Consider the following 15,854-nt stretch of genomic DNA (forward strand, 5'->3'; position numbering starts at 1 on the left):
CACAGTATACAGTATTGGTTAAAAAAAAAGATTAAGCTGTACTCGGTATAGGAGTAATTTTGCACAACATAGCTTTGAAATAGATCAAAGATGTAGCTATTATCATTTGAATACAGCAAGACACATGCTTCTTTTATTTTTTATTTATTTATTTTTTTGCGGTACACGGGCCTCTCACTGTCGTGGCCTCTCCCGTTGCGGAGCACAAGCTCCAGACGCGCAGGCTCAGCGGCCATGGTTCACGGGCCCAGCCGCTCCGCAGCACGTGGGATCCTCCCAGACCGGGGCACGAACCCATGTCCCCTGCATCGGCAGGCGGACTCTCAACCACTGCGCCACCAGGGAGGCCCACACATGCTTCTTTTAGTTTGAAGTTATTGTGAAGTCTTAGGTTGCTTACCTTTCCTCAGTTCTGTATTTGCCTGAAAGTGGATTTTTTCAATTTATTTGTAAGGGTTTTCTTTTTCTCCTAAGTATTAATAGTATTAGGTAATCAAGTCATGAGATTAACAGTTCCTATCTAAACCATGTCCAAAATTGTATCTTATCTGTGTGGTTTTATCATTGTTTGATCTGAGAGAAGGTTACTTGGGTTTTTGTTTTTTTTTATTTTTGTGATATGCAGGCCTCTCACTGTTGTGGCCTCTCCTGTTGCGGAGCACAGGCTCTGGACGCGCAGGCTCAACGGCCATGGCTCACGGGCCCAGCTGCTCCGCGGCACATGGGATCTTCCCGGACCGGAGCACGAACCCGTGTCCCCTGCATCGGCAGGCGGACTCTCAACCACTGCGCCACCAGGGAAGCCCTTACTTGAGTTTTTGTAGATGTTGTTGTTGCTTTTTATTGGGGACCATCTCATCATTTTGGGGTCCCCAAAGCTGCAGATGTGACCCTATGCCTGTGAGGTTGGCAGGAAACACCTCATGTTTACTAGCTTCTGTTCTCCCAACCCACTGAATGCCATGGTTCTAAAAGTATCTATGCTCTCGTTTGTGTTGGCCTTGACACATACGAAAGACCATCTCCCAAGCACCATGTAGGATATGACCAAAATAATTGTTGTCTGAAAATATTTTCAAGGGAATCTTATGAAATACTTTCCTGAGCTAGTGAAGCATATATAACTTTGAGCATTGTGAGTTTCTGTTGACTATCCCAAGATAGTCTGCTAAAATGCATTCTACATGCGTAATGACGAATACGTTGCTTGGTTATAGGGAATTGTTATCTATAAGCCATTTATATACAGTATTAGAGAAGAATGTCTTCTAAAAATGATAATTGATTTTAAAATAGTTGGTCATGAGTCATTTTTTCACTAATTAAATAGTGTGGCCGCATCATCTTCATATAAGTGAACACCTGTATTTCTAGTCTCTAAATTGATGGTGGTAGAATATATATGCAGTGTATCAAGGTAGTAGTACACCATTCAAGAACATTTTATGAAGAAGTAGGCCAGCACAAGATTCCTATTCTACCCATGGAAATTATTTTCTGACCCATCAGGGAATCATCTAGTAACACTAACTCTTGCAATCATTTTAAAGTGAAAAATCTGTAAAATTTCAATAACCACTATATAGGGTACCTATCTTGTGTTTACCCCATAAATATTATTCATGATCATGAAGTAAACACACACACACACACACATATATATATATACATACATATATATATATATATTTTTTAATAAGCAAGGAGGGAGCTTTAGCCCTGAGGGCATTTGTCAATCCTAGAATATTGACACTGTCCTTGGACAGCCTCTTGTGAGAGGAATAGAAAACAACAACAAGGGACAGAACAAGCTGGGGAGTCCCAAGGAGGCCCTTGTCCAAAAGGCTGGTCCCTAAGAGTAGGGATGAGTCAGATAGGACCAACTCTTGCCTGGAATTACAGCCTGGATTGGAATTCCCTGGGTTGTACAGGATCCTCAAGACTTGACTTTGGGTAAGGCGTCCCTAGCCTGACGTGGGGATCCAGGTCATCCAGCAGAAGAAACAAGGAAGGTACTTGCATTCTATTCCACAGATAGAGGAATTCCTACAAATAATCTTTTTAATGTAGTAACAAATACACAAAACCAAGCACACAAATTTACAGATAAGAAAATGAATATGTGAAAAAGTTAAACTTAGTTACAATTAGAGAAATTCAAGTTAAAGCAACCTTGATTGCCGTTTAAAACTCGGGATATTTTCAAAGATTTAGAATGGGAATTGAGTCACAAACTGAAATGCTGCAGAGTTCAAGCAGAGAAGGAAGGAGCTCAGGCCTTTGGGGGCAAGGAATTCTTTGGTCCCAGGGACCCTGAAGAATGGTCTGCAAGGGCGCTGGCACACCCCTGTGGCCCTGCAGACCCCTGGCCCTGTGGGGAAGGTCAAGGAGGAGAACCAGAAGGGGCCCAGAACCAGGACTCGTGCCCTTGTTCAGAGCCATCTGGTTGCTGTGGTTGTGTGCAGTTGAAGGCCACATGCCCTAGCTAAATAGAAGCCACTGCCACACAGCTCAAGCCAGTATTTCCAAGGGGAACTGTAAGCCTGGTATCACCTGGTCATTTGAGTCTTTAAAAATAAAATAGGTATTTTTATGTGAAAAATAAAGCACTTAAAATAGATGAGCTGCAGCTAATAACTCAACACAGATATGTTTCAAAAGCAGTGGTGATCAAAAAGGCAAGATGCAGCAGATACCTAAAGAATAATTAATACCATATATATAAAGTTTAGCAACATGAAAAACAATACAATTGTTATAGTAACATATAGTAGAACATAAACTCTACATACATGGGAAACAAATACAAAATTCAGGATAATAGTAACTTCTGACAAGAGAGAGGAAATAGGATGTAAAACAGTACACAGACTATGTAATGTTTAATGTTTTCTTTATTTAAAAAATAAGCTGATCTTATACAACATTAGGATTAGTTTAACTGAGTGGTCAGTATACAGCTTTTTATTATACTTTCTTTCTACTTTTCTATATTCTTTGTATTGAAATACTTTATGACAATAAACTGCTACCCTAATGAAAACAAAGTTTAGACCCTGTGTGGACATCTGGCATCTGTGAGCCATTTGGAACTTGGAACATCAGTTTTCAACGTTTGATTTAGAAAATCAGTCCACAACTATTGATGAGTAATACATCGCCATTGGTGGCATCATGAATTGGTACAAAGCCTTTGAAAAGTACACTCAAGAACTGTAAAATTATTAATATTCACTGATCCACTAGTAGGATCCTGGAAATTCTAAAGAAATGATTTAGAGGAGGAACAAAACTTATATACATGAAGGATTTAATTATGACATCTATAATTTTGAAAAAATTTGAAACAATTTTAAATGTCTATCATAAAGGATGCTCAAGGGGGCTTCCCTGGTGGTGCAATAGTTAAGAATCTGCCTGCCAAGGAAGGGGACACGGGTTCGAGCCCTGGTGCGGGAGGATCCCACATGCCACGGAGCAACTAAGCCCGTGTGCCACAACTACTGGAGCCCGCGCGCCTAGAGCCCGTGCTCTGCAACAAGAGAAGCCACCACGATGAGAAGCCCGCACACCGCAAGGAAGAGTAGCCCCCGCCCGCCGCAACTAGAGAAAGCCTGCGTGAGGCAACAAAGACCCAACACAGCCAAAAATAAATAAATAAATTAATTAATTAATTAATTATTTTAAAAAGGGATGCTCAAGTAAATTATGGTATACTAACTGTATAGAATATTATAACACTTAAAAATCATTTTGGGGCTTCCCTGGTGGCGCAGTGGTTGAGAGTCCGCCTGCCGATGCAGGGGACACGGGTTCGTGCCCCGGTCCGGGAAGATCCCACATGCTGCGGAGCGGCTGGGCCCGTGAGCCATGGCCACTGAGCCTGCGCGTCCGGAGCCTGTGCTCCGCAATGGGAGAGGCCACAACAGTGAGAGGCCCGCGTAACGCAAAAACAAACAAACAAACAAAAAAAATCATTTTGAAGACACTGTCAGAAATGGAAAATGCTTATGGGAGAATGTATAAAATACAAAATAGGGAATTATTTGTATGGCAACAATCACAGCTATAAAATACATATGTAATTGGCTAAAGACTGGAAAAGAATAGACAAAAATGAAAAGCTTATTTGTCGATGAAATTATGGTCAATTAAAAATTTTTTAATGTTTAATTAGTTTTACTCTTTAGAAAAAGTTGAACTAGATTGAAAAATGAGATGTTTGAGAAGAATATTTGAATCACTTGGGTTGTTTTTATTTTTGAGATACGACACTAGGATACCTTTCGTCATGGTTTTTGTCTTATACTTTACTTATTTTTTTAATTTTAGCCTTCAGAGATAGAAATGGAGTCTCAGATACATCTCTTTGGGCACACAGAAGAGATAACCAGCTTATTCGTCTGCAAACCATACAGTATAATGATAAGTGTGAGCAGAGATGGAACCTGCATCATATGGGATTTAAACAGGTACAGAAATCTCCAACTCTAAAATAGCTATTTTTAATGTTTTAGTTCTTACTGTGAGAAATAGGTGCACTAAAATAATATCTTTATATCATAATAGCTTTAAGCATGAAATACGGACTTTACCTTTGTAATCTTACTGAATTAAGAAATCAGGGCGGGCTTCCCTGGTGGCGCAGTGGTTGAGAGTCCGCCTGCCGATGCAGGGGACACGGGTTCGTGCCCCGGGCCGGGAAGATCCCACATGCCGTGGAGCGGCTGGGCCCGTGAGCCATGGTCGCTGAGCCTGTGCGTCTGGAGCCTGTGCTCCACAACGGAAGAGGCCACAGCAGTGAGAGGCCCGCGTACCACAAAAAAAAAAAAAAAATCAGGGCTTCCCTGGTGGCACAGTGGTTGGGAGTCTGCCTGCCGATGCAGGGGACGCGGGTTCGTGCCCCGGTCCGGGAAGATCCCACGTGCCGTGGAGTGGCTGGGCCCGTGAGCCATGGCCGCTGGGCCTGCGCGTCCAGAGCCTGTGCTCCGCAACGGGAGAGGCCACAACAGTGAGAGGCCCGCGTACCACAAAAAAAATAAATAAATAAATAAAATTAAAAAAATAAAAAATCAGTTAGGGGCTTCCCTGGTGGCGCAGTGGTTGAGAGTCTGCCTGCCGATGCAGGGGACACGGGTTCATGCCCCGGTCCGGGAAGATCCCACATGCCGCGGAGCGGCTAGGCCTGTGAGCCATGGCTGCTGAGCCTGCGCGTCCGGAGCCTGTGCTCTGCAACGGGAGAGGCCACAACAGTGAGAGGCCCGCATACTGCAAAAAAAAAAAAAAAAATCAGTTAGTAATATAGTCAGGAATGCCTTATAAATAGTAGATACATATACACCGAGGAAAAGAATTATACAAATAAGAGAATATAATTATATGTAATGATCACATGCAAATTATGCAAATTCATATCTTTGGTCTTTCAGGTTGTGCTACGTACAAAGTCTGGCGGGACACAAAAGCCCTGTCACAGCCGTCTCTGCCAGTGAGACTACAGGCGACATTGCCACCGTGTGTGACTCAGGTGAGCTGGCCCCAAAACCAAAGCACAGGGTGGTTGCACTCACAGTGCATTCAGCCAGCTGGTTACATCATAGGTTAAACTGTTGCATTACATCTCTCAGGTCCCTGCCAGATCTGTATACTTAGGTGATAGCATGTATGTGTGTTAAGACTCCACACTCCCAATGCAGGGGTCATGGGCTTGATCCCTAGTCAGGGAACTAACATCCAGCATGCCACACAGCGAGGCCAAAAAAAAAAACCAGTAAGGTTGAAGATTGAGTTCATCAATTTAGGCATCTACTTATGCAAGAGTTAGTATTGTCATAATTTAACTTTTTTCTGATATATGTAAGATTGCATTTGAGCACATGTAAGTTAAGCAAATTACTGTTACATAATTATCTGAATTTTCTTTGGTTTTATTTTTCCATCCTTTTTTGCTTCTGCTTTTTAACTACTGACTTTGCTACCTCCCTCCTGACTAAATGAAAAGCATCAGCAGATGATCAACTTCCTGCATGTGTCTTGTAGTTCCTGTGAGAGAGTAGTATAAAATAATAATGGAAGTATAATTTGCCCAAAATTTACATGACAAAGATATATCTCCTAATCAAAGGTCTGGCTTTTAGTTTTTTCATGTATACATATTAAAAACTTGATGCATCCAGAGGGAAAGAACTGTTGAAAAGCTCATACATTTTCTGTTTGCATTTCCATTAATTGAAAGGATCCTTTGAAAAACTGTTTCTTTTTGTCCACTCAGTACAGATATCTTCGACACATCTACAGTGGGTGGTCTTTTATCCTTTGCTTGCATTTTTCATATTGTTTGTTTTTTCCTGACACCAAATGTGTGGTCTTTCCAGACACTAAACAATTCTCCAATTCTATGACAACAACTGAGTGTCCAACACTGCAATTCAATTCTGACACTAACTAGTTGAAGTTAGCAAATTTGGGAGTCCCAAGACCCCCCACCAGGTTTGATAATTCTCTCGAATGACTCACAGAACTCAGTAAAACACTGTACTTACTACTGTGGTTCATTACAAAGGATAGAAGTGAACAGCCAGAAGAAAAGGTAGGTAGGGTGAGGTCACAGGGTCTGTCCCTGTGGAGTCAGACTGCACCACCCTCCTGGCATGTCAGTGTGCCCATCAGCTTGGAAACTCTCCTCCCCCTGTTGTTTAGGAGTTTTTCTAAGGTTCCATTCTGTAGGCAGTAGATTCTATCATTGGCCATTAGGAACTGAGCTCAACCTCCCACCCCTCTCCCTTCCCTGGAAGTGGGAGGTGCTGTAAGCTCTATGCCAGGGACCTGGGACGAAGTCCGAATATTTATTTTAGTACACAATAAAACTCTTGTTTTTACAAAACACTCATTCATGCTTGTATTCAAGAAAAGTAACATCTTCAGTCATGCTTCAAGATTTCAGTGTGAAGTATTTGCCAGTCTTCACCCCTAGTCATAAAATAATGTCATGAAAACATTTTTATTTCCTAATCAGCATAACTAAGGGGGAAGATCTTAAATAGTTGACTTTGGTAATATAAGTGTGGGCAGATGATTGATGACTTTGCTAATTGTTCCTCCTTGATTTGTACATTAGTGGCTTTTAGTATGTCACATCAAGAGGGAATTTGGGGGAATCATATAATGATTATTTATATAGAGTTCTCTACTTTCTTCTTTGGCAACATTTGGAAGTTAGGACTGATCCCGAGGGAACCGAATTTTGTAAAGTTAATTACTTTCCTGCTGCCAGTAGTGATTTATTATATCTGTGATATTATATTAGCTAGTCACATGGGAACAAGGAACCAAATTACTTTTGCTTACAATTACCAGCTCACTAGTAGGGTGTTCAGGTGCCCCTAGGTAGTGTGCACAGTATAATAGAGTAATGGCTAGAACTTTCTTTCCACTTTGAACAAAAAGGACTTCTGAACTTGTTTGAGGCCTCTCAATGCATATAGAAGAGGACTCATAAAGAGCAAGTGGTATATAGACAGCATAATAAAAATAATGATTTTTTAAAAGAGAGGACAAATTTATGTTAAGTGATCCAGACTATATTTCATTCTCCTATTCTTACAGTCCAGGAAGGGAAGAAAGTTATCAGATTTAGCCTACCAAAAGTCTTGACACTTTAGTGAGAACCATCCAAGTAACTTTAAATTCAAAATTTAAGAGAAATAAATATATATGCATGTGTATGTATATGTATATATAATATATAATATATAATGTGTATATGTATGTGTATGTATATACATATATAATCTCAAAAATTTCTGTATTGGGGCTGAAGATACACTGGCAAACTCATTCCTCCTGATCCTAATTTCCCAGGGCTTATTATGGGATGTGGTTGTTATAGTGATAAGATGTAAAATTTATTAAGCTATGTAAATATTATAGTAGATGGTTTCTGTACTTTTTAAAATCATTCTGCCACTATATCAAAATATATGCATTTCAACTAGGGTACATAGCCTTTTCCTGTGTTGCCAGTGGTACTCTGAAGTTAATATAATATTCTAAGGTTCAGAGTAGGGGGTAGTTCTCCAATTTCTTTTAATTTAGATGAAGATGTATAGGAAGAGTAAAGATTTTTTCAGGAATGCCCAACTTTCTGACTTTTAGTTGATACGTTAAATTATACATGAAAGCAATCCGGTATTGGGTAAGGGCCTCGATTTTTTTTTAATATATATTTATAATCTTAGGCAGATGAGTGGTTACTTGGTTTTGTGGTAGACCAAGTTTCTGGGCAATCTGCTAGGGTAATTCTTTGCCTGTTAAGTTCCATACCATGCTTCAGAGTTGAGGACCACATTTAGATGTTTTATTTTGAAGAACTAAGCCATGCAGTAGCTGTGTCTTACAATTACCAACCCCTACATCAATATCTTTTATGGATGTGTATCCAGTGACTTCAGTAAGCCTTCTGACCTTACTAGTACACATCCGGTTACTTTATATTTTTTTTAAAATCTTTATTAGATATTAAATTCAAAAGAAAGAGTGAAATCTCCACTTACGTAAAAGATGAGTTTATCAGCTATAATTGTATTTCTTTAGCATATTGAGTCTCCTATATCTTTTCTTTTTTTAATTTATTTATTTTTGGCTCATTGGATCTTTGTTGCTGCACGCGGGCTTTCTCTACTTGCAGCGAGCAGGGGCTACTCTTCATTGCGGTGTGCGGGCTTCTCATTACGGTGGCTTCTTGTCACAGCACACGGGCTCTAGGTGCGTGGACTTCAGTAGTTGTGGCACGCGGGATCAGTAGTTGTGGCTCGCATGCTCTAGAGCGCAGGCTCAGTAGTTGTGGCGCACAGGCTTAGCTGCTCGGTGGCATGTGGGATCTCCCCGGACCAGGGATCGAACCCGTGTCCCCTGCATTGGCAGGCAGATTCTTAACCACTGAGCCACCAGGGAAGCCCCAGAGTCTCCTATATCTTGATGCTTTATTTGGATAATCTCTCCTAATCGATATTCTACAATGGGAAGTAGACCACTGGGCATTTTTTAATCTTTGTGTGTGTGTGTGTATATGTGTGTGGTAAAATATATTTAACATAAAAGCTGCCATTTAAACCATTTTAAAGAATACAATTCAGTGGCATTATTACGTTCCCAGTGTTGTGCAGCCATCACCACTGTCCACTTTAAACACTTTTTCATCACCTGAACAGAAACTCTGTAACCATAACTCCCACACTTCTCCCTCCCCAACAGATCCTGGTAACCTCTATTCGACTTTCTCTCTCTGTGAATTTGCCTATTCTAGATATTTTATATAAGTGGAATCATACAGTATTTGTCCTTTTGTGCCTGGGTTATTTCACTTAGCGTACCACTTTCAAGGTTTATCCATGTTGGTACCTGTATCAGAACTTCATTCCTTTTTGTAGCTAGACAATATTCCATCGTATAGATATACCACATTTTTGTTTATCCATTCACCTCTTGATAAACATTTAGGTTGTTCCTACCTTTTGGCTATTGTGAATGATACTGCAACACACTAGGCATTTTGGTTGGTGACATTTGAAGGTCTTTCACATACCTTTAGGTAAAGAAGTATTTCCAATATTTATTTCTTTGCTATAAAATCTTTTCATTTCCTTAATAAAGAGAGAAACACATTCTCTGCTTTTCTGTTAGTTCTAATGGAGAGATAAAATTAAGTGTAGTAACACACTATGTCGTCCAAACTTTATCATGCCTCTTAACCTCTGTCTTATCAGTATGAGAATATTTCTCCAAAGAAGGCTGGACACATCACCATGAGGCCCTAAACCACATCCCGAGTTTATAGAAGATATTAAAGCAATTAGTGTCTCCTCCACCCCCTGGAAAACTACAAAAAGTTTGGTTACTCATGGTCTTTGAAAGGAAAAAAAATTTGTTTAATAAGACATTGATTTGTAAGAGTCAATCTTAGACATTCTGAAGAATTAGCTTTCTTTTTCTTTTTAAAGAATTAGTTTTTAACTCAGCTTTTACTGTAATTTTTTTTTTCTTCAGAAGTCCTGAAAGTCACTTCTTGTAGTTAGTTTCACAGAATAATTTCTTCTCTTTTTGGAGATTGTTTAGCTTTCTAGGTACTTTCAAATTCAGATTTGGCAGTTTGTATGCTGAAATATCATGACTACAGAAAGATTCATGGTTAATTTACATTGTTGCTCTACCTTGTAGCTTAATTTTTTATTTTCTTTTTTTTCACTGGTCATCATCTCTAGATAAATATGCCAACTCTGTGTGACTTACAATGCAGTATTTCCATTTATACAGTCTTCAGTTGTGAGTTGCCTATAAACTTCATCACTAAAACAAACAAGCTAGGCCCTCAGGGATGCCCCTCTTGGGCCCAGTGTAGGGGGCTCTGTGACACCCACAGCCTGGTGACCTGCGGGTGACTGTGGCATTTTAGCTGGCGGGGGCAGTGACCTCAGACTCTGGACAGTGAACGGGGACCTCGTTGGACATGTCCACTGCAGAGAGATCATTTGTTCCGTGGCTTTCTCTAACCAACCTGAGGGAATATCTATCAACGTGATTGCTGGGGGATTAGAAAATGGAATTGTAAGGTAAGAGGAGTTTTTTATTTCTTTGTGTACTTTTGTTTATAAGGGCACAGCAGTTTCAAAAATTGGTTTTTACTATCTAAACATAATAATATTTAATATTTAGAGATTTAAAATCACCTTCGGATATCGGTTCTTCAGTTCTTTGTTTTATTTATAAATAGTAAATATAGCTTTAATACATTTTTGAAATTTTATATTGTTTGTCAACTATGAAAGAGTAACAATCTGAAAATATACAGTTAGGTTTCCTTTCTCCCCACCCACCTGGGCAAACTGCCCAGAAGTAACTACTGTTAATCGTTTATTGTGTTTCCTTCCAGATGATTTTTAACAAGTAAACACGTAGGTTCCATTTTTAGGGAAGCAAACTTTAGTTTGCATAATTAGATGATGACTTTTTTCTTCCTCTAGGTTATGGAGTACTTGGGACCTAAAGCCTGTGCGGGAAATTACATTTCCTAAATCAAATAAGCCTATTGTAAGGTAAAACCTCCCCCACCTCTTCTTTTCTTCATAACATACTCTGTGACTGTTTTGTTGGAGAGACAGTAAAGCACACAGAGGTAAAGAAGTGCGTAATGAAAGTCATTATAAACAGCCGGTCATTTATCGAAGCCCAGGATGTCCGGGGCCCGGTGGCAAGAGGAGGCAAAATGCTTGTCTTCTTGGAGTTCAAAATCTGGGTCAGGAGCTCACAGTCCCACAGGCAGGCATGCTGGGCTCGCGCCAGGGAAGGCCTCTTGAACTGCAGAAGTAATGGATTTTTTCCCTTTCCTTATGGAAAATCCCATAATGGTGATTGATGGCTACAGGAGTGTGCTTGACAGGACTGCTAAACAACCAGTTACCCTTTGCTCTTTTAACAAATTTGACTTTAAAAACTCAATTGGAAGGAAGTGATTCAAATTCTACTTTATTAATATAAACTTATTTTTAATCCACTAAATGTAAAGTTTAATGAACCTAAATTAATTATGTATTAATGTTACATTTTTTACCCTTTCCCCTTTCAGGGAAATAAAATACCTCCATAAAATAATCACCATTCATTTCTATAGAGAGAAGGTGTAGTACTGCTGTATTTTTCGAAGTTTCCTGTACCCAAGTATTTGTAATTTAAGTAATCAGGCTAAACAAGAAGGGAAAAGAAAATATGCAAAGAAGGAACAGAACGTACCGATCCTTTTGGTCCTGGTTTTAGTCTGTATCACTTGGTTAGAAGGAGCTTCACAAACATGCCAGCAGAGCAAGTAAACTATATTAGAATTACAGTCAATAACAATGCGTTGTAGGCCGTCATTTTGTTTGTCTCTGTGCTCCAGTAAAGATATCTTAACCCCCTTACACTGATTTTCATGTGATCACCAATATGCTGATACACTTTTCAGAGACACAATATACAAATGGGATTTTTTTTCCACAGCCTTACATTTTCCTGCGATGGCCACCATTTGTACACAGCCAACAGTGATGGGACCGTGATCGCCTGGTGTCGGAAGGACCAGCAGCGCCTGAAACAGCCAATGTTCTATTCCTTCCTCAGCAGCTATGCGGCGGGATGAGTGAGGAGAACCTCGCGTTCTGCAAGGCACTTCAACTCCAAGCTAGATTTGCTGACCTCGCCAGTTACAGGAGGTCAAACCCGAAGAACTGGATGACCAAACAAACCATCCAAGTAATGATAAAGTCTATTCATCTGCACAAAATTCTGCAGCCTCACAAGGTCCTGAGAGGAAAGTTTTGTTTAGTGATAACCTGGAGGGTGTGTCAGTATGCACTAACCAACAAGGTTTAAGTCTGGCACAGTAAATTAAAATCATATTCTTAAAGGTTTTTTTCCATAGAGGATTCTGAAGAAAAGATGAGCATCTATTTCTGTTTTCTATTACTTTCTATTTTCTATTATTCCAAAAAAGCCAGTAGAATTTAAATTGGTTAGCTGTTTGTATAAAATGTTCTAAAGATTATATTTTAAAAGTTTTCTGCCAAGATAACACACCCACCCCACTCCCCCCAAAAAAGGAAAGATAAGGATAAAGAATTCAGGACTTGATCATTGCTTTCTTTGAGAAGTATGTAATTCAGTAGGTGCTTCTGCACCAAAGATTTTTTGGAATATCTGAATATGTGAATCTCAGTGTTAGGCAGTTTTTGCCTGTTGCCTTCTTAGCTCAAAGTAGAACCAGAATTTTTTGACAGTCACAAACAACAACACAAGTATCTTTGATTTTCAGACACATTCTGTTTCTTCATAAAAATCCTACTTAAAATCCATAACACTAGATATGGAATATCCTTAGTTGAGTCACTAAGATTTAAACACAATAATAATTCTTTTAATATCTGCCATTTACAGAGCATTGAATACTTAACAATTTGCAATAGAAAGCCTCCATTTCAGAAAAAGTTTGCACAGATATTAATAATGCAGTCCAGTTAAGGCATTTAATCTAATATGCAGGAGGAGTTTTCTTCCCCAAAGGACACAGCTTACTTCGTTTTAAACAGGAGGCAGAATAATTCTTTTAGGAAGCAGTTTCCACTGTTTCTACTAACCTATACCACTTGAGAATTCTAGGAACAACAGAAAAATCTGTGTACTCCACAGCAAACTTACACATGATAAAGACAGAATTCCTAAAAATCCTGGAATAGTCTGTCATGATATTATGGCTCTATTTTTACTTGGGGTGCTGCTTTATTCGCTTTGAAAACACTGTAAAATAAGCTCAGTAATGTTACCATGAGATAAAAAGATGTATTCCTGCCTAAGAACTACTTGCGTGTTTGTTATGGAAATTTAATTCATATGGTGTTTACAGAACTACTTTTGTAACTTCTAGACTTTCTAAAAACATTCTGCTTAAAAACTGTATAAAATACAATTGCAAAGTCTCTGCTGTCAAGATAAATACAAGAGGAAGCAAGTGGCTACGTATGCTCGTAACCTTCAGTTGCACACACAGGTAAGAGCACTTCACGGCTGCACTGAGATCATGGTTTGCACAGACCACCTATTAATTCTGAGGTCCAAATAGGTGCAGAGATGAGACTATTCCTATTCACGTTGAAGTGATTTGCTTTGTTTAAAAAAAAAAATCGCAGCTATTGTCTAACTTTCATTTTTCTACTGAGAACTTTACATTAGTCCCTTATTAGAATAAGGTTGCTACTCAGTCTTTTTTTTTTTTTTTAAGGCTGAATTTCATCATTTATCTAAAGAGAAAATATGCAAAATGACTGGTCTTGTTAAGAGTGCAATATTATATTTTTATGTAAAAATAAAAATGAAATTGGGGGGATTATTTATTCAGCATGAAACTTAATATGTATATGTTTGAAGCACTTCATAATATGCATGTTGTAGCAAATATTTCTGTAAACTATCACAAGCTCTGTTACCTTTGTACACACTGCCACTTCACAGTGGGGATAAATTTCATAAAAATAGACTTGAGGACCTATTCTCACTGCAGTTTAAATATTATGACCAGATCTCAAATTGGTGGCTGTTTTTGGTAACCCATATAGTTTCTCTCTTTAGCTCCCCTATAAATTTATGTCACTAGAAAAGGATAACTTTCATTTCTTAATTGTGGTCTTTGTGAGAACTTGTATATTTCAATCTTTACTGCCTTTAAATGGAGTTTAGACAGAAGTCCTAAGGTCAAACCACTCATTTTTAAAAAGAAAAGACTATGTCCCTCCCACCTCCCCACCCCCAATAGCAGATCCTGCACTGAGCCCCTACTTGTACTAAGTGCCACACTAAGCACTGAGGTCCAGTTTGTTCCCTGCACTGCCAGGGCAACATGCTGTCCATAACACAGCGTGCGTAGTTAACAAAACGTGGTAAGTGCTGTGAAGGAAGAGTGGAGGGTCCTCTGAGAGAATACAACTAAAGAATTCAGTCTGAATCAAGAGGATCCAGGAAAGTCAAATTGTTGCCGCTGTCTAATGGATGAAGAGAAATTTGACAGGTGCAGATGGGAGCACATGTATTCCAGGCAGTACACATGCAAATACCTGAGGCAGGAGCGTCAGTGAACAGAGGCTCAGTGAGGGAAACACCTCAGCTCCTCTGGTGGGCCTCGCAAAAGGTGGGTGAATTCAACCACCAGCACTCCAGGAACTCAGAATTACTCTTTTTTTCTGCTTTGCATCTGCAGTGTTTGAAGGATTCTCAAGACGAGGGCACATCTGCTTCTAGGTGTCTGTTCCCAGAAGAACTCAGGAGCAGCATCTATCAGTGTAAGCCTGCCAACCTGAATGTCCCCACTTTACCTGCACATCTCAGCTTGACTCTTCCTTTCAGCAACGTTCACTGATTTTGCCAATTACGTGCAAGCCCAGTACTAGGTGATGGGGGAGGGGAGGGGAGGAGTGGGGAATTCTTTCCAGCCCTTCAGAGCTCATTCCTGGTGATCTGCTTCTCACTATTTTGGATGACCTGTTAATGTTTTGAATCAAAGACGGAAGAGCTACAAGGGGTTCCGGTTCAAGATGGTGACACAGGAGGACCCTGAGCTCACCCGCATCCCGCGGACACCCTGAATCTACAGCTACACACAGAACAATTTCCTCTGAAAGAAATCCAAGAACTAGCAAAGCGACTCTTAGAATCTGATGAACAAAACCCACATCAAAACGGGTAGGAGAGGCCGAGACGTGCTCTCACCTTAAACCCCACTCCTGGCACAGCGACCCACAGTCAGGGGTGGGCTGGGGGGCTGACGGCTTCCAGCTTCTCCCTGAGGAGTGAAGCTTTGACCTCCACATCGGGCACCCCAACTTTTAAGACCTACACCTGAGAGATGAACCCCCCAAAACCATCTAGCTTGGAAAGCCAGTGCGGCTGCGTCCCTGAGACCCACGAGGCTATAGCATCTGAAGAGCAGACCTTCAAGGGCTCTCCAGGACTCACCAGGCTAACACCCCAGGGCCCAGCACCGAGGCCGGGACTGAACTGTGCCCAGTCTTTCAGTGTAAGAGGCCTGTTGCCTGTCTTGAAAGCTTCAGCCTGAGGGGCAGGCATTTAACACATTTCTGGAGGCCACTGAAATACACCCCAAGGACAGCCAAGGCAGCAGGCACCATCTTTGTGTGCACCCTCTCCTTTCCTGGGGTTGCGAGGATCTCCCAGAAAGGGGAGTGTGCATGTCTGGGGCTCCGGATTTGGCGCTGCCTGCCGGGGAGTGCCCCCTGACCACCTGGCTCTGGTGGCCAACCAGACTTACATTCCCGGGT

General features: G+C 40.4%; 1 protein-coding gene across 1 annotated transcript in view; it reads left to right on the forward strand.

Moving 5' to 3' along the window:
* LYST (lysosomal trafficking regulator) overlaps positions 1 to 12,169 on the forward strand; it is a gene marked incomplete at both ends in the record, with an annotated part of 150,969 nt that extends 138,800 nt beyond the window's left edge. The window contains 5 exons of the mRNA XM_079697574.1: positions 4,333 to 4,472; positions 5,430 to 5,527; positions 10,451 to 10,607; positions 11,019 to 11,090; positions 12,031 to 12,169. Of these exons, the coding sequence (XP_079553700.1) occupies positions 4,333 to 4,472; positions 5,430 to 5,527; positions 10,451 to 10,607; positions 11,019 to 11,090; positions 12,031 to 12,169 (606 nt within the window). The remainder of the gene's footprint in view (positions 1 to 4,332; positions 4,473 to 5,429; positions 5,528 to 10,450; positions 10,608 to 11,018; positions 11,091 to 12,030) is intronic.
* Between the last annotated feature and the right edge of the window lie 3,685 nt (positions 12,170 to 15,854).

The sequence above is a fragment of the Hyperoodon ampullatus genome (assembly GCF_949752795.1).
Source record: "Hyperoodon ampullatus genome assembly, chromosome: 1".
Classification (NCBI taxonomy): domain Eukaryota; kingdom Metazoa; phylum Chordata; class Mammalia; order Artiodactyla; family Ziphiidae; genus Hyperoodon; species Hyperoodon ampullatus.